Source organism: Scyliorhinus torazame, chromosome 4 (genome assembly GCF_047496885.1).
Source record: "Scyliorhinus torazame isolate Kashiwa2021f chromosome 4, sScyTor2.1, whole genome shotgun sequence".
NCBI classification, from domain to species: Eukaryota; Metazoa; Chordata; class Chondrichthyes; order Carcharhiniformes; family Scyliorhinidae; genus Scyliorhinus; species Scyliorhinus torazame.
The window spans coordinates 342679555-342695892 of NC_092710.1; the positions used below are offsets into that span (position 1 = coordinate 342679555).

General features: G+C 49.4%; 1 protein-coding gene across 1 annotated transcript in view; it reads right to left on the bottom strand.

Annotated features, from left to right (window-relative positions):
- Nucleotides 1-16338, bottom strand: part of LOC140411190 (dynein axonemal heavy chain 8-like) — a 2783184-nt gene that overhangs the window by 6923 nt on the left and 2759923 nt on the right. Inside the window, exon 92 of the mRNA XM_072500280.1 lies at nucleotides 15924-16045. Within this exon, the coding sequence (XP_072356381.1) occupies nucleotides 15924-16045 (122 nt within the window). The remainder of the gene's footprint in view (nucleotides 1-15923; nucleotides 16046-16338) is intronic.

The window sequence follows — 16338 nt, forward strand, 5'->3', positions numbered from 1 at the left end:
CTGTTCCTCTCCAAACCTGCACTCTGTTCCTCTCGAAACCTGCACTCTGTTCCTCTCGAAACATGCACTCTGTTCCTCTCGAAACATGCACTCTGTTCCTCTCGAACTGTGAACTCTGTTCCTTTCCAAACCTGCACTCTGTTCCTCTCCAAACCTGCACTCTGTTCCTCGGGAAACGTGAATTCTGTTCCTCTCGAAACATGAACTCGGTTCCTCTAGAAATGTGAACTCTGTTCCTCTCGAACCGTGAACTCTGTTCCTCTCCAAACCTGCACGCTGTTCCTCTCGAAACGTGCACTCTGTTCCTCTTGAAACGTGCACTCTGTTCCTCTTGAAACGTGCACTCTGTTCCTCTCGAAACATACACTCTGTTCCTCTCGAACCGTGAACTCTGTTCCTCTCCAAACCTGCACTCTGTTCCTCGCGAAACCTGCACTCTGGGTTCCTCTCGAAACCTGCACTCTGTTCCTCGCGAAACCTGCACTCTGTTCCTCTCGAATCCTGCACTCTGTTCCTCTCGAAACCTGCACTCTGTTCCTCTCGAAACCTCCACTCTGTTCCTCTCGAAACGTGAACTCTGTTCCTCTCAAAAACCTCACTCTGTTCCTCTCGAAAACTGCACTCTGTTCTTCTCGAAAACTGCACTCTGTTCCTCTCGAAACGTGCACTCTGTTCCTCGCGAAACCTGCACTCTGTTCCTTTCGAAACCTGCACTCTGTTCCTCGCGAAACCTGCACTCTGTTCCTCTGGAAACCTGCACTCTGTTCCACTCGATACCTGCACTCTGTTCCTCTCGAATCCTGCACTCTGTTCCTCTCGAAACCTGCACTCTGTTCCTCTCGAAACGTGAACTCTGTTCCTCTCAAAAACTGCACTCTGTTCCTCTCGAAACGTGAACTCTGCTCCTCTCGAAACGTGCACTCTGTTCCTCTCAAAACGTGCACTCTGTTTCTCTCGAAACCTGCACTCTGTTCCTCTCGAAACCTGCACTCTGTTCCTCGCGAAACCTGCACTCTGTTCCTCTCGAAACCTGCATTGTGCTCCTCTCGAAACGTGAACTCTGTTCCTCTTGAAACGTGAACTCTGTTCCTCGCGAAACCTGCACTCTGTTCCTCGCGAAACCTGCACTCTGTTCCTCTCGAAACGTGCACTCTGTTCCTCGCGAAACCTGCTCTCTGTTCCTCTCGAAACCTGCACTCTGTTCCTCTCGAAACCTGCACTCTGTTCCTCTCGAATCCTGCACTCTGTTCCTCTCGAAACCTGCACTCTGTTCCTCTCGAAACCTGCACTCTGTTCCTCGCGAAACCTCCACTCTGTTCCTCTCGAAACGTGAACTCTGTTCCTCTCAAAAACTGCACTCTGTTCCTCTCGAAAACTGCACTCTGTTCCTCTCGAAAACTGCACTCTGTTCCTCTCGAAACGTGCACTCTGTTCCTCGCGAAACCTGCACTCTGTTCCTCTCGAAACCTGCACTCTGTTCCTCGCGAAACCTGCACTCTGTTCCTCTGGAAACCTGCACTCTGTTCCACTCGAAACCTGCACTCTGTTCCTCTCGAATCCTGCACTCTGTTCCTCTCGAAACCTGCACTCTGTTTCTCTCGAAACGTGAACTCTGTTCCTCTAGAAATGTGAACTCTGTTCCTCTCAAAACATGCACTTTGTTTTTCTCAAAACCTGCACTCTGTTCCTCTGAAAACCTGCACTCTGTTCCTCTCGAACCGTGAACTCTGTTCCTCTCGAACCGTGAACTCTGTTCCTCTCCAAACCTGCACTCTGTTCCTCTCGAAACCTGCACTCTGTTCCACTCGAAACATGCACTCTGTTCCTCTCGAAACATGCACTCTGTTCCTCTCGAACTGTGAACTCTGTTCCTTTCCAAACCTGCACTCTGTTCCTCTCCAAATCTGCACTCTGTTCCTCGGGAAACGTGAATTCTGTTCCTCTCGAAACATGAACTCGGTTCCTCTAGAAATGTGAACACTGTTCCTCTCGAACCGTGAACTCTGTTCCTCTCCAAACCTGCACGCTGTTCCTCTCGAAACGTGCACTCTGTTCCTCTTGAAACGTGTACTCTGTTCCTCTCGAAACATACACTCTGTTCCTCTCGAACCGTGAACTCTCTTCCTCTCCAAACCTGCACTCTGTTCCTCGCGAAACCTGCACTCTGGGTTCCTCTCGAAACCTGCACTCTGTTCCTCGCGAAACCTGCACTCTGTTCCTCTCGAAACCTGCACTCTGTTCCTCTCGAATCCTGCACTCTGTTCCTCTCGAAACCTCCACTCTGTTCCTCTCGAAACGTGAACTCTGTTCCTCTCAAAAACCTCACTCTGTTCCTCTCGAAAACTGCACTCTGTTCTTCTCGAAAACTGCACTCTGTTCCTCTCGAAACGTGCACTCTGTTCCTCGCGAAACCTGCACTCTGTTCCTCTCGAAACCTGCACTCTGTTCCTCGCGAAACCTGCACTCTGTTCCTCTGGAAACCTGCACTCTGTTCCACTCGATACCTGCACTCTGTTCCTCTCGAATCCTGCACTCTGTTCCTCTCGAAACCTGCACTCTGTTCCTCTCGAAACGTGAACTCTATTCCTCTCAAAAACTGCACTCTGTTGCTCTCGAAACGTGAACTCTGCTCCTCTCGAAACGTGCACTCTGTTCCTCTCGAAACGTGCACTCTGTTCCTCTCGAAACCTGCACTCTGTTCCTCTCGAAACCTGCACTCTGTTCCTCTCGAAACCTGCACTCTGTTCCTCGCGAAACCTGCACTCTGTTCCTCTCGAAACCTGCACTCTGTTCCACTCGAAACCTGCACTCTGTTCCTCTCGAAACCTGCACTCTGTTCCTCGCGAAACCTGCACTCTATTCCTCTGGAAACCTGCACTCTGTTCCACTCGAAACCTGCACTCTGTTCCTCTCGAATTCTGCACTCTGTTCCTCTCGAAACCTGCACTCTGTTCCTCTCGAAACGTGAACTCGGTTCCTCTAGAAATGTGAACTCTGTTCCTCTCAAAACATGCACTTTGTTCCTCTCAAAACCTGCACTCTGTTCCTCTTGAACCGTGAACTCTGTTCCTCCCGAACCGTGAACTCTGTTCCTCTCGAAACGTGCACTCTGTTCCTCTCGAAACCTGCACTCTGTTCCTCTCGAAACCTGCACTCTGTTCCTCGCGAAACCTGCACTCTGTTCCTCGCGAAACCTGCACTCTGTTCCTCTCGAAACGTGCACTCTGTTCCTCGCGAAACCTGCACTCTGTTCCTCTCGAAACCTGCACTCTGTTCCTCTCGAAACCTGCGCTCTGTTCCTCTCGAAACCTGCACTCTGTTCCTCTCGAAACCTGCACTCTGTTCCTCTCGAAACCTGCACTCTGTTCCTCTCGAAACCTGCACTCTGTTCCTCTCGAAACCTCCACTCTGTTCCTCTCGAAACCTCCACTCTGTTCCTCTCGAAACCTGCACTCTGTTTCTCTCGAAACGTGAACTCTGTTCCTCTCAAAAACTGCACTCTGTTCCTCTCTAAACTGCACTCTGTTCCTCTCGAAAACTGCACTCTGTTCCTCTCGAAACGTGCACTCTGTTCCTCGCGAAACCTGCACTCTGTTCCTCTCGAAACCTGCACTCTGTTCCTCGCGAAACCTGCACTCTGTTCCTCTGGAAACCTGCACTCTGTTCCACTCGAAACCTGCACTCTGTTCCTCTCGAATCCTGCACTCTGTTCCTCTCGAAACCTGCACTCTGTTCCTCTCGAAACGTGAACTCTGTTCCTCTAGAAATGTGAACTCTGTTCCTCTCAAAACATGCACTTTGTTCCTCTCAAAACCTGCACTCTGTCCCTCTGAAAACCTGCACTCTGTTCCTCTCGAACCGTGAACTCTGTTCCTCTCGAACCGTGAACTCTGTTCCTCTCCAAACCTGCACTCTGTTCCTCTCGAAACCTGCACTCTGTTCCTCTCGAAACATGCACTCTGTTCCTCTCGAAACATGCACTCTGTTCCTCTCGAACTGTGAACTCTGTTCCTTTCCAAACCTGCACTCTGTTCCTCTCCAAACCTGCACTCTGTTCCTCGGGAAACGTGAATTCTGTTCCTCTCGAAACATGAACTCGGTTCCTCTAGAAATGTGAACTCTGTTCCTCTCGAACCGTGAACTCTGTTCCTCTCCAAACCTGCACGCTGTTCCTCTCGAAACGTGCACTCTGTTCCTCTTGAAACGTGCACTCTGTTCCTCTTGAAACGTGCACTCTGTTCCTCTCGAAACATACACTCTGTTCCTCTCGAACCGTGAACTCTGTTCCTCTCCAAACCTGCACTCTGTTCCTCGCGAAACCTGCACTCTGGGTTCCTCTCGAAACCTGCACTCTGTTCCTCGCGAAACCTGCACTCTGTTCCTCTCGAAACCTGCACTCTGTTCCTCTCGAATCCTGCACTCTGTTCCTCTCGAAACCTGCACTCTGTTCCTCTCGAAACCTGCACTCTGTTCCTCTCGAAACGTGAACTCGGTTCCTCTAGAAATGTGAACTCTGTTCCTCTCAAAACATGCACTTTGTTCCTCTCAAAACCTGCACTCTGTTCCTCTTGAACCGTGAACTCTGTTCCTCCCGAACCGTGAACTCTGTTCCTCTCGAAACGTGCACTCTGTTCCTCTCGAAACCTGCACTCTGTTCCTCTCGAAACCTGCACTCTGTTCCTCGCGAAACCTGCACTCTGTTCCTCGCGAAACCTGCACTCTGTTCCTCTCGAAACGTGCACTCTGTTCCTCGCGAAACCTGCACTCTGTTCCTCTCGAAACCTGCACTCTGTTCCTCTCGAAACCTGCGCTCTGTTCCTCTCGAATCCTGCACTCTGTTCCTCTCGAAACCTGCACTCTGTTCCTCTCGAAACCTGCACTCTGTTCCTCTCGAAACCTGCACTCTGTTCCTCTCGAAACCTCCACTCTGTTCCTCTCGAAACCTCCACTCTGTTCCTCTCGAAACCTGCACTCTGTTTCTCTCGAAACGTGAACTCTGTTCCTCTCAAAAACTGCACTCTGTTCCTCTCTAAACTGCACTCTGTTCCTCTCGAAAACTGCACTCTGTTCCTCTCGAAACGTGCACTCTGTTCCTCGCGAAACCTGCACTCTGTTCCTCTCGAAACCTGCACTCTGTTCCTCGCGAAACCTGCACTCTGTTCCTCTGGAAACCTGCACTCTGTTCCACTCGAAACCTGCACTCTGTTCCTCTCGAATCCTGCACTCTGTTCCTCTCGAAACCTGCACTCTGTTCCTCTCGAAACGTGAACTCTGTTCCTCTAGAAATGTGAACTCTGTTCCTCTCAAAACATGCACTTTCTTCCTCTCAAAACCTGCACTCTGTCCCTCTGAAAACCTGCACTCTGTTCCTCTCGAACCGTGAACTCTGTTCCTCTCGAACCGTGAACTCTGTTCCTCTCCAAACCTGCACTCTGTTCCTCTCGAAACCTGCACTCTGTTCCTCTCGAAACATGCACTCTGTTCCTCTCGAAACATGCACTCTGTTCCTCTCGAACTGTGAACTCTGTTCCTTTCCAAACCTGCACTCTGTTCCTCTCCAAACCTGCACTCTGTTCCTCGGGAAACGTGAATTCTGTTCCTCTCGAAACATGAACTCGGTTCCTCTAGAAATGTGAACTCTGTTCCTCTCGAACCGTGAACTCTGTTCCTCTCCAAACCTGCACGCTGTTCCTCTCGAAACGTGCACTCTGTTCCTCTTGAAACGTGCACTCTGTTCCTCTTGAAACGTGCACTCTGTTCCTCTCGAAACATACACTCTGTTCCTCTCGAACCGTGAACTCTGTTCCTCTCCAAACCTGCACTCTGTTCCTCGCGAAACCTGCACTCTGGGTTCCTCTCGAAACCTGCACTCTGTTCCTCGCGAAACCTGCACTCTGTTCCTCTCGAAACCTGCACTCTGTTCCTCTCGAATCCTGCACTCTGTTCCTCTCGAAACCTGCACTCTGTTCCTCTCGAAACCTCCACTCTGTTCCTCTCGAAACGTGAACTCTGTTCCTCTCAAAAAACCTCACTCTGTTCCTCGCGAAACCTGCACTCTGTTCCTCTCGAATTCTGCACTGTGCTCCTCTCGAAACGTGAACTCTGTTCCTCTTGAAAGGTGAACTCTGTTCCTCTCGAAACGTGAACTCTGTTCCTCTCGAAACGTGCACTCTGCTCCTCTCGAAACCTGCACTCTGTTCCTCTCGCAACGTGAACTCAGTTCCTCTCGAAATGTGAACTCTGTTCCTCTCAAAACGTGAACTCTGTTCCTCTCGAAACCTGCACGCTGTTCCTCTCGAAACGTGAATTCTGTTCCTCTCGAAACGTGAACTCGGTTCCTCTAGAAATGTGAACTCTGTTCCTCTCAAAACATGCACTTTGTTCCTCTCAAAACCTGCATTCTGTTCCTCTGAAAACCTGCACTCTGTTCCTCTCGAACCGTGAACTCTGTTCCTCTTGAACCGTGAACTCTGTTCCTCTCCAAACCTGCACTCTGTTCCTCTCGATACCTGCACTCTGTTCCTATCGAAACATGCACTCTGTTCCTCTCGAAACATGCACTCTGTTCCTCTCCAAACCTGCACTCTGTTCCTCGGGAAACGTGAATTCTGTTCCTCTCGAAATATGAACTCGGTTCCTCTAGAAATGTGAAGTCTGTTCCTCTCGAACCGTGAACTCTGTTCCTCTCGAAACCTGCACGCTGTTCCTCTCGAAACCTGCACGCTGTTCCTCTCGAAACGTGCACTCTGTTCCTCGCGAAACCTGCACTCTGTTCCTCTCGAAACGTACACTCTGTTCCTCTTGAAACGTGCACTCTGTTCCTCTCGAAACGTGCACTCTGTTCCACTCGAAACGTGAACTCTGTTCCTCTCGAAACCTGCACTCTGTTCCTCTCGAAACGTGCACTCTGTTCCTCTCGAAACCTTCACTCTGTTCCTCTCGAAACCTTCACTCTGTTCCTCTCGAAACCTTCACTCTGTTGCTCTCGAAACTGCACTCTGTCCCTCTTGAAACTTTAACTTCTCTCCACAGAAGCTGCCCAGCCTCCTAAGGTTTACCAGCATTTTCTGTTTTTATTTCAGATTTCTAGCATCCGCAGTGTTTTGCTTTTAATTGGGCCAAAATTTAAATTACCTTACCTGATCACAATGTTTAGTAGCTGCACTCAATTAACCCTCTGATGGGTCAGCTGACACTGCCAAGTGCCAGTGGGCCCTTTAAAATTTGGCCATGACCCTGTTCCAGATGCCTGCATCTTTGGACACCGCCCTTGACTGCTCTTTGGACACGATCACAGTCTTCAAGATGCCTTTGCCGTTAATGTGGAGCTGTTAATGTATTGCCAGATGTGCAGAGGAGGTGATCCCAGTGGTTGGAATGCTGCAGATAGCAGGGTGCAGATCCTGCTATCGGTTAAAACCATATTATTCAGCCTCGAATTTTGTGGCATCTGTAAACTAACTGGCGAAGGTTCTAATCTGACACTTGGGGAGAGCTTTAGATTGTTTCGCTCCAGCCTAAAAAAACAACCATTCAAGCTCATTATTTTACTTTTCCTTGGCCAATTTTATACCCCTCACATCCCTTTAATTTCCTAGGTTTTAGACCTTTACCTGCACTATTTCCCACAAAGCCGCCTCAGCTGGTGTGCCAACAGGTGACTAGCATTAAGACCATAAGACATAGGAGCAGAATTAGGCCACTCGGCCCATCGATTCTGCTCCGCCATTCAACCATGGCTGATATTTACTCATCCCCATTCTCCTGCATTCTCCCCATGCCCATAAATGCCCCCTCAGGCGTTGCAGCTGGTACACTGCCCTGTCCGTCGAAAGCAGCCCAAACTCCAACTACAATTTGTTTCCAATTGGCAGTAGCTCCGGTGTCTGACTAACTGAATATCGGCGATCCACCTCCAGGATGGCTTCCACCAAACACTGCCTCTCCACCCTATCATTCCTCTCCTTAGGCGCCTTGTAAGAAATGATTTCTCCTCTAATAACCACCTTCAAAGTCTCCCTCAACATAGAAGGCAAAATCTCCTCACTTCTGATAAACTTCAGACACTCCCGATGGCGGAGGCAACCCTCTCCCAGAACCCCATATCCGCCAACATCAACGTCTCCAACCTCCACTGGGGTGGGGTGGGAAGGGGTGGGGGGCCGAGTGGGGCCCAATCCCACCCCCAAAACAACAAAATGCAGAGCATGATCAGAGATCGCTATCGCTGAATACCCCGCCCCCACCACTCCCAGCACCAGAGACCTTCCTACCATAAAGAATTCAATCCTGGGAGAAGGAAGAAAAATCCTTCTCATCTGGGTGTAAAACTCTCCACGGGTCCACTCCCCCCACCTGCTCCATAAAGGCCAAAAGTACCTTTGCCATCCTCGAAGGCCTCACAGCCTAAGGCCTCGACCTATCCAATCGAGGATCCATTACACTGTTAAAGTTCCCACCCATGATTAGCTGGTGTGAGCCCAAATCGGGGGTCAAAGACAGCAGCTTGTTGATAAAAGCTGCACCATCCCAGTTTGGGACATATCCATTGACCAATACCACTGGGGTGCCCGCCAAAAACACACTAACCATTACATACCTCCCATTCTGATCCATCAAAATCTTGCGCCTCCCCGCACGGACCCATTGTCAAATCCCGAATGAAACACTTGCCTCACCCAACCCTTCTGTAACACTATCTGATCCTTAACCCACAAATAGGTCTCCTGCAACAACACCACATCAGCCTTCAAACCCCTAAGCTGCACAAGCACTTCTACCCGGGCTGCTCAACTTCCTCACATTCCATGTGACCAGCCGGATAACCCCAACCCCGCCCACCCCCGTACCGGAAACAGCCATTCCCACCATGGCTCTGCTGGTATGAAACACGTTGTGAGAAACTTGCTCTGAGTGCTGACTATATTGCCATCTGCTGGCTCTGCTGGCATGAACCAAGATGTGAGAAACATGCTCAGAGTGCTGACTATATCGCCTCCTGCTGGCGCTGCTGGCATGAACCAAGTTGTGAGAAACTTGCTCTGAGTGCTGACTATATCGCCATCTGCTGGCTCTGCTGGCATGAACCAAGATGTGAGAAACAAGCTCTGAGTGCTGACTATATTGCCACCTGCTGGCTCTGCTGGCATGAACCAAGATGTGAGAAACAAGCTCAGAGTGCTGACTATTTCGCCTCCTGCTGGTGCTGCTGGCATGAACCAAGATGTGAGAAACTTGCTCTGAGTGCTGACTATATCGCCATCTGCTGGCTCTGCTGGCATGAACCAAGATGTGAGAAACTTGCTCTGAGTGCTGACTATATCGCCTCCTGCTGGCTCTGCTGGCATGAACCAAGTTGTGCGAAACTTGCTCTGAGTGCTGACTATATCGCCTCCTGCTGGCTCTGCTGGCATGAACCAAGATGTGAGAAACTTGCTCTGAATGCTGACTATATCGCCTCCTGCTGGCTCTGCTGGAATGAACCAAGATGTGAGAAACATGCTCTGAGTGCTGACTATATCGCCATCTGCTGGCTCTGCTGGCATGAACCAAGATGTGAGAAACAAGCTCTGAGTGCTGACTATATCGCCATCTGCTGGCTCTGCTGGCATGAACCAAGATGTGAGAAACAAGCTCTGAGTGCTGACTATATTGCCACCTGCTGGCTCTGCTGGCATGAACCAAGATGTGAGAAACATGCTCTGAGTGCTGACTATATCGCCTCCTGCTGGCTCTGCTGGTATGAACCAAGATGTGAGAAACTTGCTCTGAGTGCTGACTATATCGCCATCTGCTGGCGCTGCTGGCATGAACCAAGATGTGAGAAACAAGCTCAGAGTGCTGACTATATCGCCTCCTGCTGGCGCTGCTGGCATGAACCAAGATGTGAGAAACTTGCTCTGAGTGCTGAATATATCGCCATCTGCTGGCTCTGCTGGCATGAACCAAGTTGTGAGAAACTTGCTCTGAGTGCTGACTATATCGCCTCCTGCTGGCTCTGCTGGCATGAACCAAGTTGTGAGAAACATGCTCTGAGTGCTGACTATATCGCCTCCTGCTGGCTCTGCTGGCATGAACCAAGTTGTGAGAAACTTGCTCTGAGTGCTGACTATATCGCCATCTGCTGGAATGAACCAAGATGTGAGAAACTCGCTCTCAGTGCTGACTATACCGCCACCTGCTGCCTCTGCTGGTATGAACCAAGATATGAGAAACATGTTCTGGATGCTGACTATACCGCCACCTGTTGGCTCTGCTGGTGTGAACCAAGATGTGAGAAACTTGCTCCGAGTGCTGACTATATCGCCTCTTGCTGGCTGTGCTACCATGAACCAAAATGTGAGAAACGTGCTCTGAGTGCTGACTGTATCCCCACCTGCTGGCTCTGCTGACATCCACCAAGATGTGAGAAACATGCTCTGAATGCTGACTATATCGCCTCCTGCTGGCGCTGCTGGCATGAACCAAGATGTGAGAAACTTGCTCTGAGTGCTGACTCTATCGCCTACTGCTGGCGCTGCTGGCATGAACCAAGATGTGAGAAACATGCTCTGAGTGCTGACTATATCGCCATCTGCTGGCTCTGCTGGTATAAACCAAGACGTGAGAAACTTGCTCTGAGTGCTGCCCATTTCGCCTCCTGCTGGCTCTGCTGGTATGGACCAAGATGTGAGAAACATGCTCTGAATGCTGACCATATCGCCTTCTGCTCGCTCTGCTGGTATGAACCAAGATGTGAGAAACTTGCTTTGAGTGCTGACTATATCGCCTCCTGCTGGCTCTGCTGGTATGAACCAAGATGTGAGAAACATGCTCTGAATGCTGACTATATCGCCTTCTGCTGGCGCTGCTGGTATGAACCAAGATGTGAGATACTTGCTTTGAGTGCTGACTATATCGCCTCCTGGCACTGCTGGCATGAACCAACATGTGAGAAACATGCTCTGAGTGCTGACTATATCGCCTCCTGGCACTGCTGGCATGAACCAAGATGTGAGAAACATGCTCTGAGTGCTGACTATATCGCCTCCTGGCACTGCTGGCATGAACCAAGATGTGAGAAACATGCTCTGAGTGCTGACTATATCGCCTCCTGGCACTGCTGGCATGAACCAAGATGTGAGAAACTTGCTCTGAATGCTGACTATATCGCCTCCTGGCACTGCTGGCATGAACCAACATGTGAGAAACATGCTCTGAGTGCTGACTATATTGCCTCCTGCTGGCTCTGCTGGTATAAACCAAGATGTGAGAAACATACTCTGAGTGCTGACGATATCGTCACCTGCTGGCTCTGCTGGTATAAACCAAGATGTGAGAAACTTGCTCTGAGTGCTGACTATATCGCCTCCTGCTGGCTCTGCTGGCATGAACCAAGATGTGAGAAACATGCTCTGAGTGCTGACGATATCGCCTCCTGCTGGCTCTGCTGGTATAAACCAAGACGTGAGAAACTTGCTCTGAGTGCTGCCCATTTCGCCTCCTGCTGGCTCTGCTGGTATGGACCAAGATGTGAGAAACATGCTCTGAATGCTGACTATATCGCCTTCTGCTTGCTCTGCTGGTATGAACCAAGATGTGAGAAACTTGCTTTGAGTGCTGACTATATCGCCTCCTGCTGGCTCTGCTGGTATAAACCAAGATGTGAGAAACTTGCTCTGAGTGCTGACTATTTCGCCTCCTGCTGGCTCTGCTGATATGAACCAAGATGTGAGAAACATGCTCTGAATGCTGCCCATTTCGCCTCCTGCTGGCTCTGCTGGTATGGACCAAGATGTGAGAAACATGCTCTGAATGCTGACTATATCGCCTTCTGCTTGCTCTGCTGGTATGAACCAAGATGTGAGAAACTTGCTTTGAGTGCTGACTATATCGCCTCCTGCTGGCTCTGCTGGTATAAACCAAGATGTGAGAAACTTGCTCTGAGTGCTGACTATTTCGCCTCCTGCTGGCTCTGCTGATATGAACCAAGATGTGAGAAACATGCTCTGAATGCTGACTATATCGCCTCCTGCTGGCTCTGCTGGTATGAACCAAGATGTGAGAAGCATGCTCTGGGTGCTGACTATATCGCCTCCTGCTGGCTCTGCTGGCATGAACCAAGATGTGAGAAACATGCTCTGAGTGCTGACGATATCGCCTCCTGCTGGCCCTGCTGGTATAAACCAAGATGTGAGAAACATGCTCTGAATGCTGACTATATCGCCTTCTGCTGGCTCTTCTGGTATGAACCAAGATGTGAGAAATTTGCTTTGAGTGCTGACTATATTGCCTCCTGTTGGCGCTGCTGGCATGAACCAAGATGTGAGAAACATGCTCTGAGTGCTGACTATATCGCCTCCTGCTGGCGCTGCTGGCATGAACCAAGATGTGAGAAACATGCTCTGAGTGCTGACTATATCGCCTCCTGCTGGCTCTGCTGGTATAAACCAAGACGTGAGAAACTTGCTCTGAGTGCTGCCCATTTCGCCTCCTGCTGGCTCTGCTGGTATGGACCAAGATGTGAGAAACATGCTCTGAATGCTGACCATATCGCCTTCTGCTCGCTCTGCTGGTATGAACCAAGATGTGAGAAACTTGCTTTGAGTGCTGACTATATCGCCTCCTGCTGGCTCTGCTGGTATGAACCAAGATGTGAGAAACATGCTCTGAGTGCTGACTATATCGCCTTCTGTTTGCTCTGCTGGTATGAACCAAGATGTGAGAAACTTGCTTTGAGTGCTGACTATATCGCCTCCTGTTGGCGCTGTTGGCATGAACCAAGATGTGAGAAACATGCTCTGAGTGCTGACTATATCGCCTCCTGGCACTGCTGGCATGAACCAACATGTGCGAAACATGCTCTGAGTGCTGACTATATTGCCTCCTGCTGGCTCTGCTGGTATAAACCAAGGTGTGAGAAACATGCTCTGAGTGCTGACGATATCGTCACCTGCTGGCTCTGCTGGTATAAACCAAGATGTGAGAAACTTGCTCTGAGTGCTGACTATATCGCCTCCTGCTGGCTCTGCTGGCATGAACCAAGATGTGAGAAACATGCTCTGAGTGCTGACGATATCGCCTCCTGCTGGCTCTGCTGGCATGAACCAAGATGTGAGAAACTTGCTCTGAGTGCTGACTATTTCGCCTCCTGCTGGCTCTGCTGATATGAACCAAGATGTGAGAAACATGCTCTGAGTGCTGACTATATCGCCATCTGCTGGCTCTGCTGGTATAAACCAAGACGTGAGAAACTTGCTCTGAGTGCTGCCCATTTCGCCTCCTGCTGGCTCTGCTGGTATGGACCAAGATGTGAGAAACATGCTCTGAATGCTGACTATATCGCCTTCTGCTTGCTCTGCTGGTATGAACCAAGATGTGAGAAACTTGCTTTGAGTGCTGACTATATCGCCTCCTGCTGGCTCTGCTGGTATAAACCAAGATGTGAGAAACTTGCTCTGAGTGCTGACTATTTCGCCTCCTGCTGGCTCTGCCGATATGAACCAAGATGTGAGAAACATGCTCTGAATGCTGACTATATCGCCTCCTGCTGGCTCTGCTGGTATGAACCAAGATGTGAGAAGCATGCACTGGGTGCTGACTATATCGCCTCCTGCTGGCTCTGCTGGCATGAACCAAGATGTGAGAAACATGCTCTGAGTGCTGACGATATCGCCTCCTGCTGGCCCTGCTGGTATAAACCAAGATGTGAGAAACATGCTCTGAATGCTGACTATATCGCCTTCTGCTGGCTCTTCTGGTATGAACCAAGATGTGAGAAATTTGCTTTGAGTGCTGACTATATTGCCTCCTGTTGGCGCTGCTGGCATGAACCAAGATGTGAGAAACATGCTCTGAGTGCTGACTATATCGCCTCCTGCTGGCGCTGCTGGCATGAACCAACATGTGAGAAACATGCTCTGAGTGCTGACTATATTGCCATCTGCTGTCTCTGTGGCATGAACCAAGATGTGAGAAACATGCTCTGAGTGCTGACTATATCGCCTCCTGCTGGCTCTGCTGGTATAAACCAAGACGTGAGAAACTTGCTCTGAGTGCTGCCCATTTCGCCTCCTGCTGGCTCTGCTGGTATGGACCAAGATGTGAGAAACATGCTCTGAATGCTGACCATATCGCCTTCTGCTCGCTCTGCTGGTATGAACCAAGATGTGAGAAACTTGCTTTGAGTGCTGACTATATCGCCTCCTGCTGGCTCTGCTGGTATGAACCAAGATGTGAGAAACATGCTCTGAATGCTGACTATATCGCCTTCTGCTTGCTCTGCTGGTATGAACCAAGATGTGAGAAACTTGCTTTGAGTGCTGACTATATCGCCTCCTGTTGGCGCTGTTGGCATGAACCAAGATGTGAGAAACATGCTCTGAGTGCTGACTATATCGCCTCCTGGCACTGCTGGCATGAACCAACATGTGCGAAACATGCTCTGAGTGCTGACTATATTGCCTCCTGCTGGCTCTGCTGGTATAAACCAAGGTGTGAGAAACATGCTCTGAGTGCTGACGATATCGTCACCTGCTGGCTCTGCTGGTATAAACCAAGATGTGAGAAACTTGCTCTGAGTGCTGACTATATCGCCTCCTGCTGGCTCTGCTGGCATGAACCAAGATGTGAGAAACATGCTCTGAGTGCTGACGATATCGCCTCCTGCTGGCACTGCTGGCATGAACCAAGATGTGAGAAACTTGCTCTGAGTGCTGACTATATCGCCTCCTGCTGGCTCTGCTGGCATGAACCAAGATGTGAGAAACATGCTCTGAGTGCTGACGATATCGCCTCCTGCTGGCTCTGCTGGTATAAACCAAGATGTGAGAAACTTGCTCTGAGTGCTGACTATTTCGCCTCCTGCTGGCTCTGCTGATATGAACCAAGATGTGAGAAACATGCTCTGAGTGCTGACTATATCGCCTCCTGCTGGCTCTGCTGGCATGAACCAAGATGTGAGAAACATGCTCTGAGTGCTGACGATATCGCCTCCTGCTGGCTCTGCTGGTATAAACCAAGATGTGAGAAACTTGCTCTGAGTGCTGACTATTTCGCCTCCTGCTGGCTCTGCTGATATGAACCAAGATGTGAGAAACATGCTCTGAGTGCTGACTATATTGCCTTCTGCTGGCTCTGCTGGTATAAACCAAGACGTGAGAAACTTGCTCTGAGTGCTGCCCATTTCGCCTCCTGCTGGCTCTGCTGGTATGGACCAAGATGTGAGAAACATGCTCTGAGTGCTGACTATATCGCCTCCTGCTGGATCTGCTGTTTGAACTCTGAATATGATAAACTGGGTGGCTGGAAGAAAATAATCAGCAACTGTTGCAAAGTTAAGTTGAAGTTTAAATGGAAAGTATGTCAATGTAAATATTGCACTTGTCTGCAACATAAACCCAACTAGAGCCTAAACTGCAAACGTATCTTCGGAACATATTACTTGGGTTTAAGAGAGAATCTGGAGCTTTTTCCCCAATTGAAATCTATTACAGAGGTATAAGTGGGGCCAATGAATTGAGGTGAGGCAGTAGAAGAAGTATGTTTGGGTTCCAGCTGTTAGCTCAATGACGTGGATATTGAATGTTAAATTTACAATGAGGTGGGTGAATCAGCTTTTGGACTCGATTTGATGGTATCAGAAACCCAACAATGGTCATTGCCAGAAATGAGTCCTTGGGCTTCATCTCGAAGTTCGAGAGGAGCTGCTGGTGCCAGTTCTTCCTCAACGGCAGTTCATTCATATTCTTAGTGTCCATTTTATGTAGCATACCATTTTTTCTCAAAAATCTGATGAACAGTAACTGACGACCTTGGACATAAAGCATGTAAGACAAACTAAAAGCGTTGTTCCAAATGCTCAGAAAATGCTGCTCGTCATGCAGTCAGAATTTACCTTTCCTACCATGGAGCTAACTACAGGATATAAATTACTGTATACAAACCGGGGGTGGTATTTTGATCTCCTCTTTCATCAGTTTTGTTACTTCGTTGTGTAGGGTGACACTGTCCAGCGCCCAGCCTCTATGGGCACGTGTAACTTCCTGTCTCATAGCAGTTAGGAATCCTGTGTACAAAATGAACACAGTTTATTTCACTCCTTTTCTATGTAACATGATAAATATAAATCCTGCTCTGCTGTATAACAATGAGTAAAATATTGATGAATTCTATCTTAGTCCAGATTTGTTTTGTTCAGTTACAGGCAGCTGGTGAAATGCATCAAGGCAATTTTATCCCAGCTGTTCATAGAATCATAGAATTTACAGTGCAGAAGGAGGCCATTCAGCCCATCGAGTCTACACCGGCCCCTGAAAGAGCACCCTACCTAAGCCGACACCTCCACCCTATCCCCGTAAC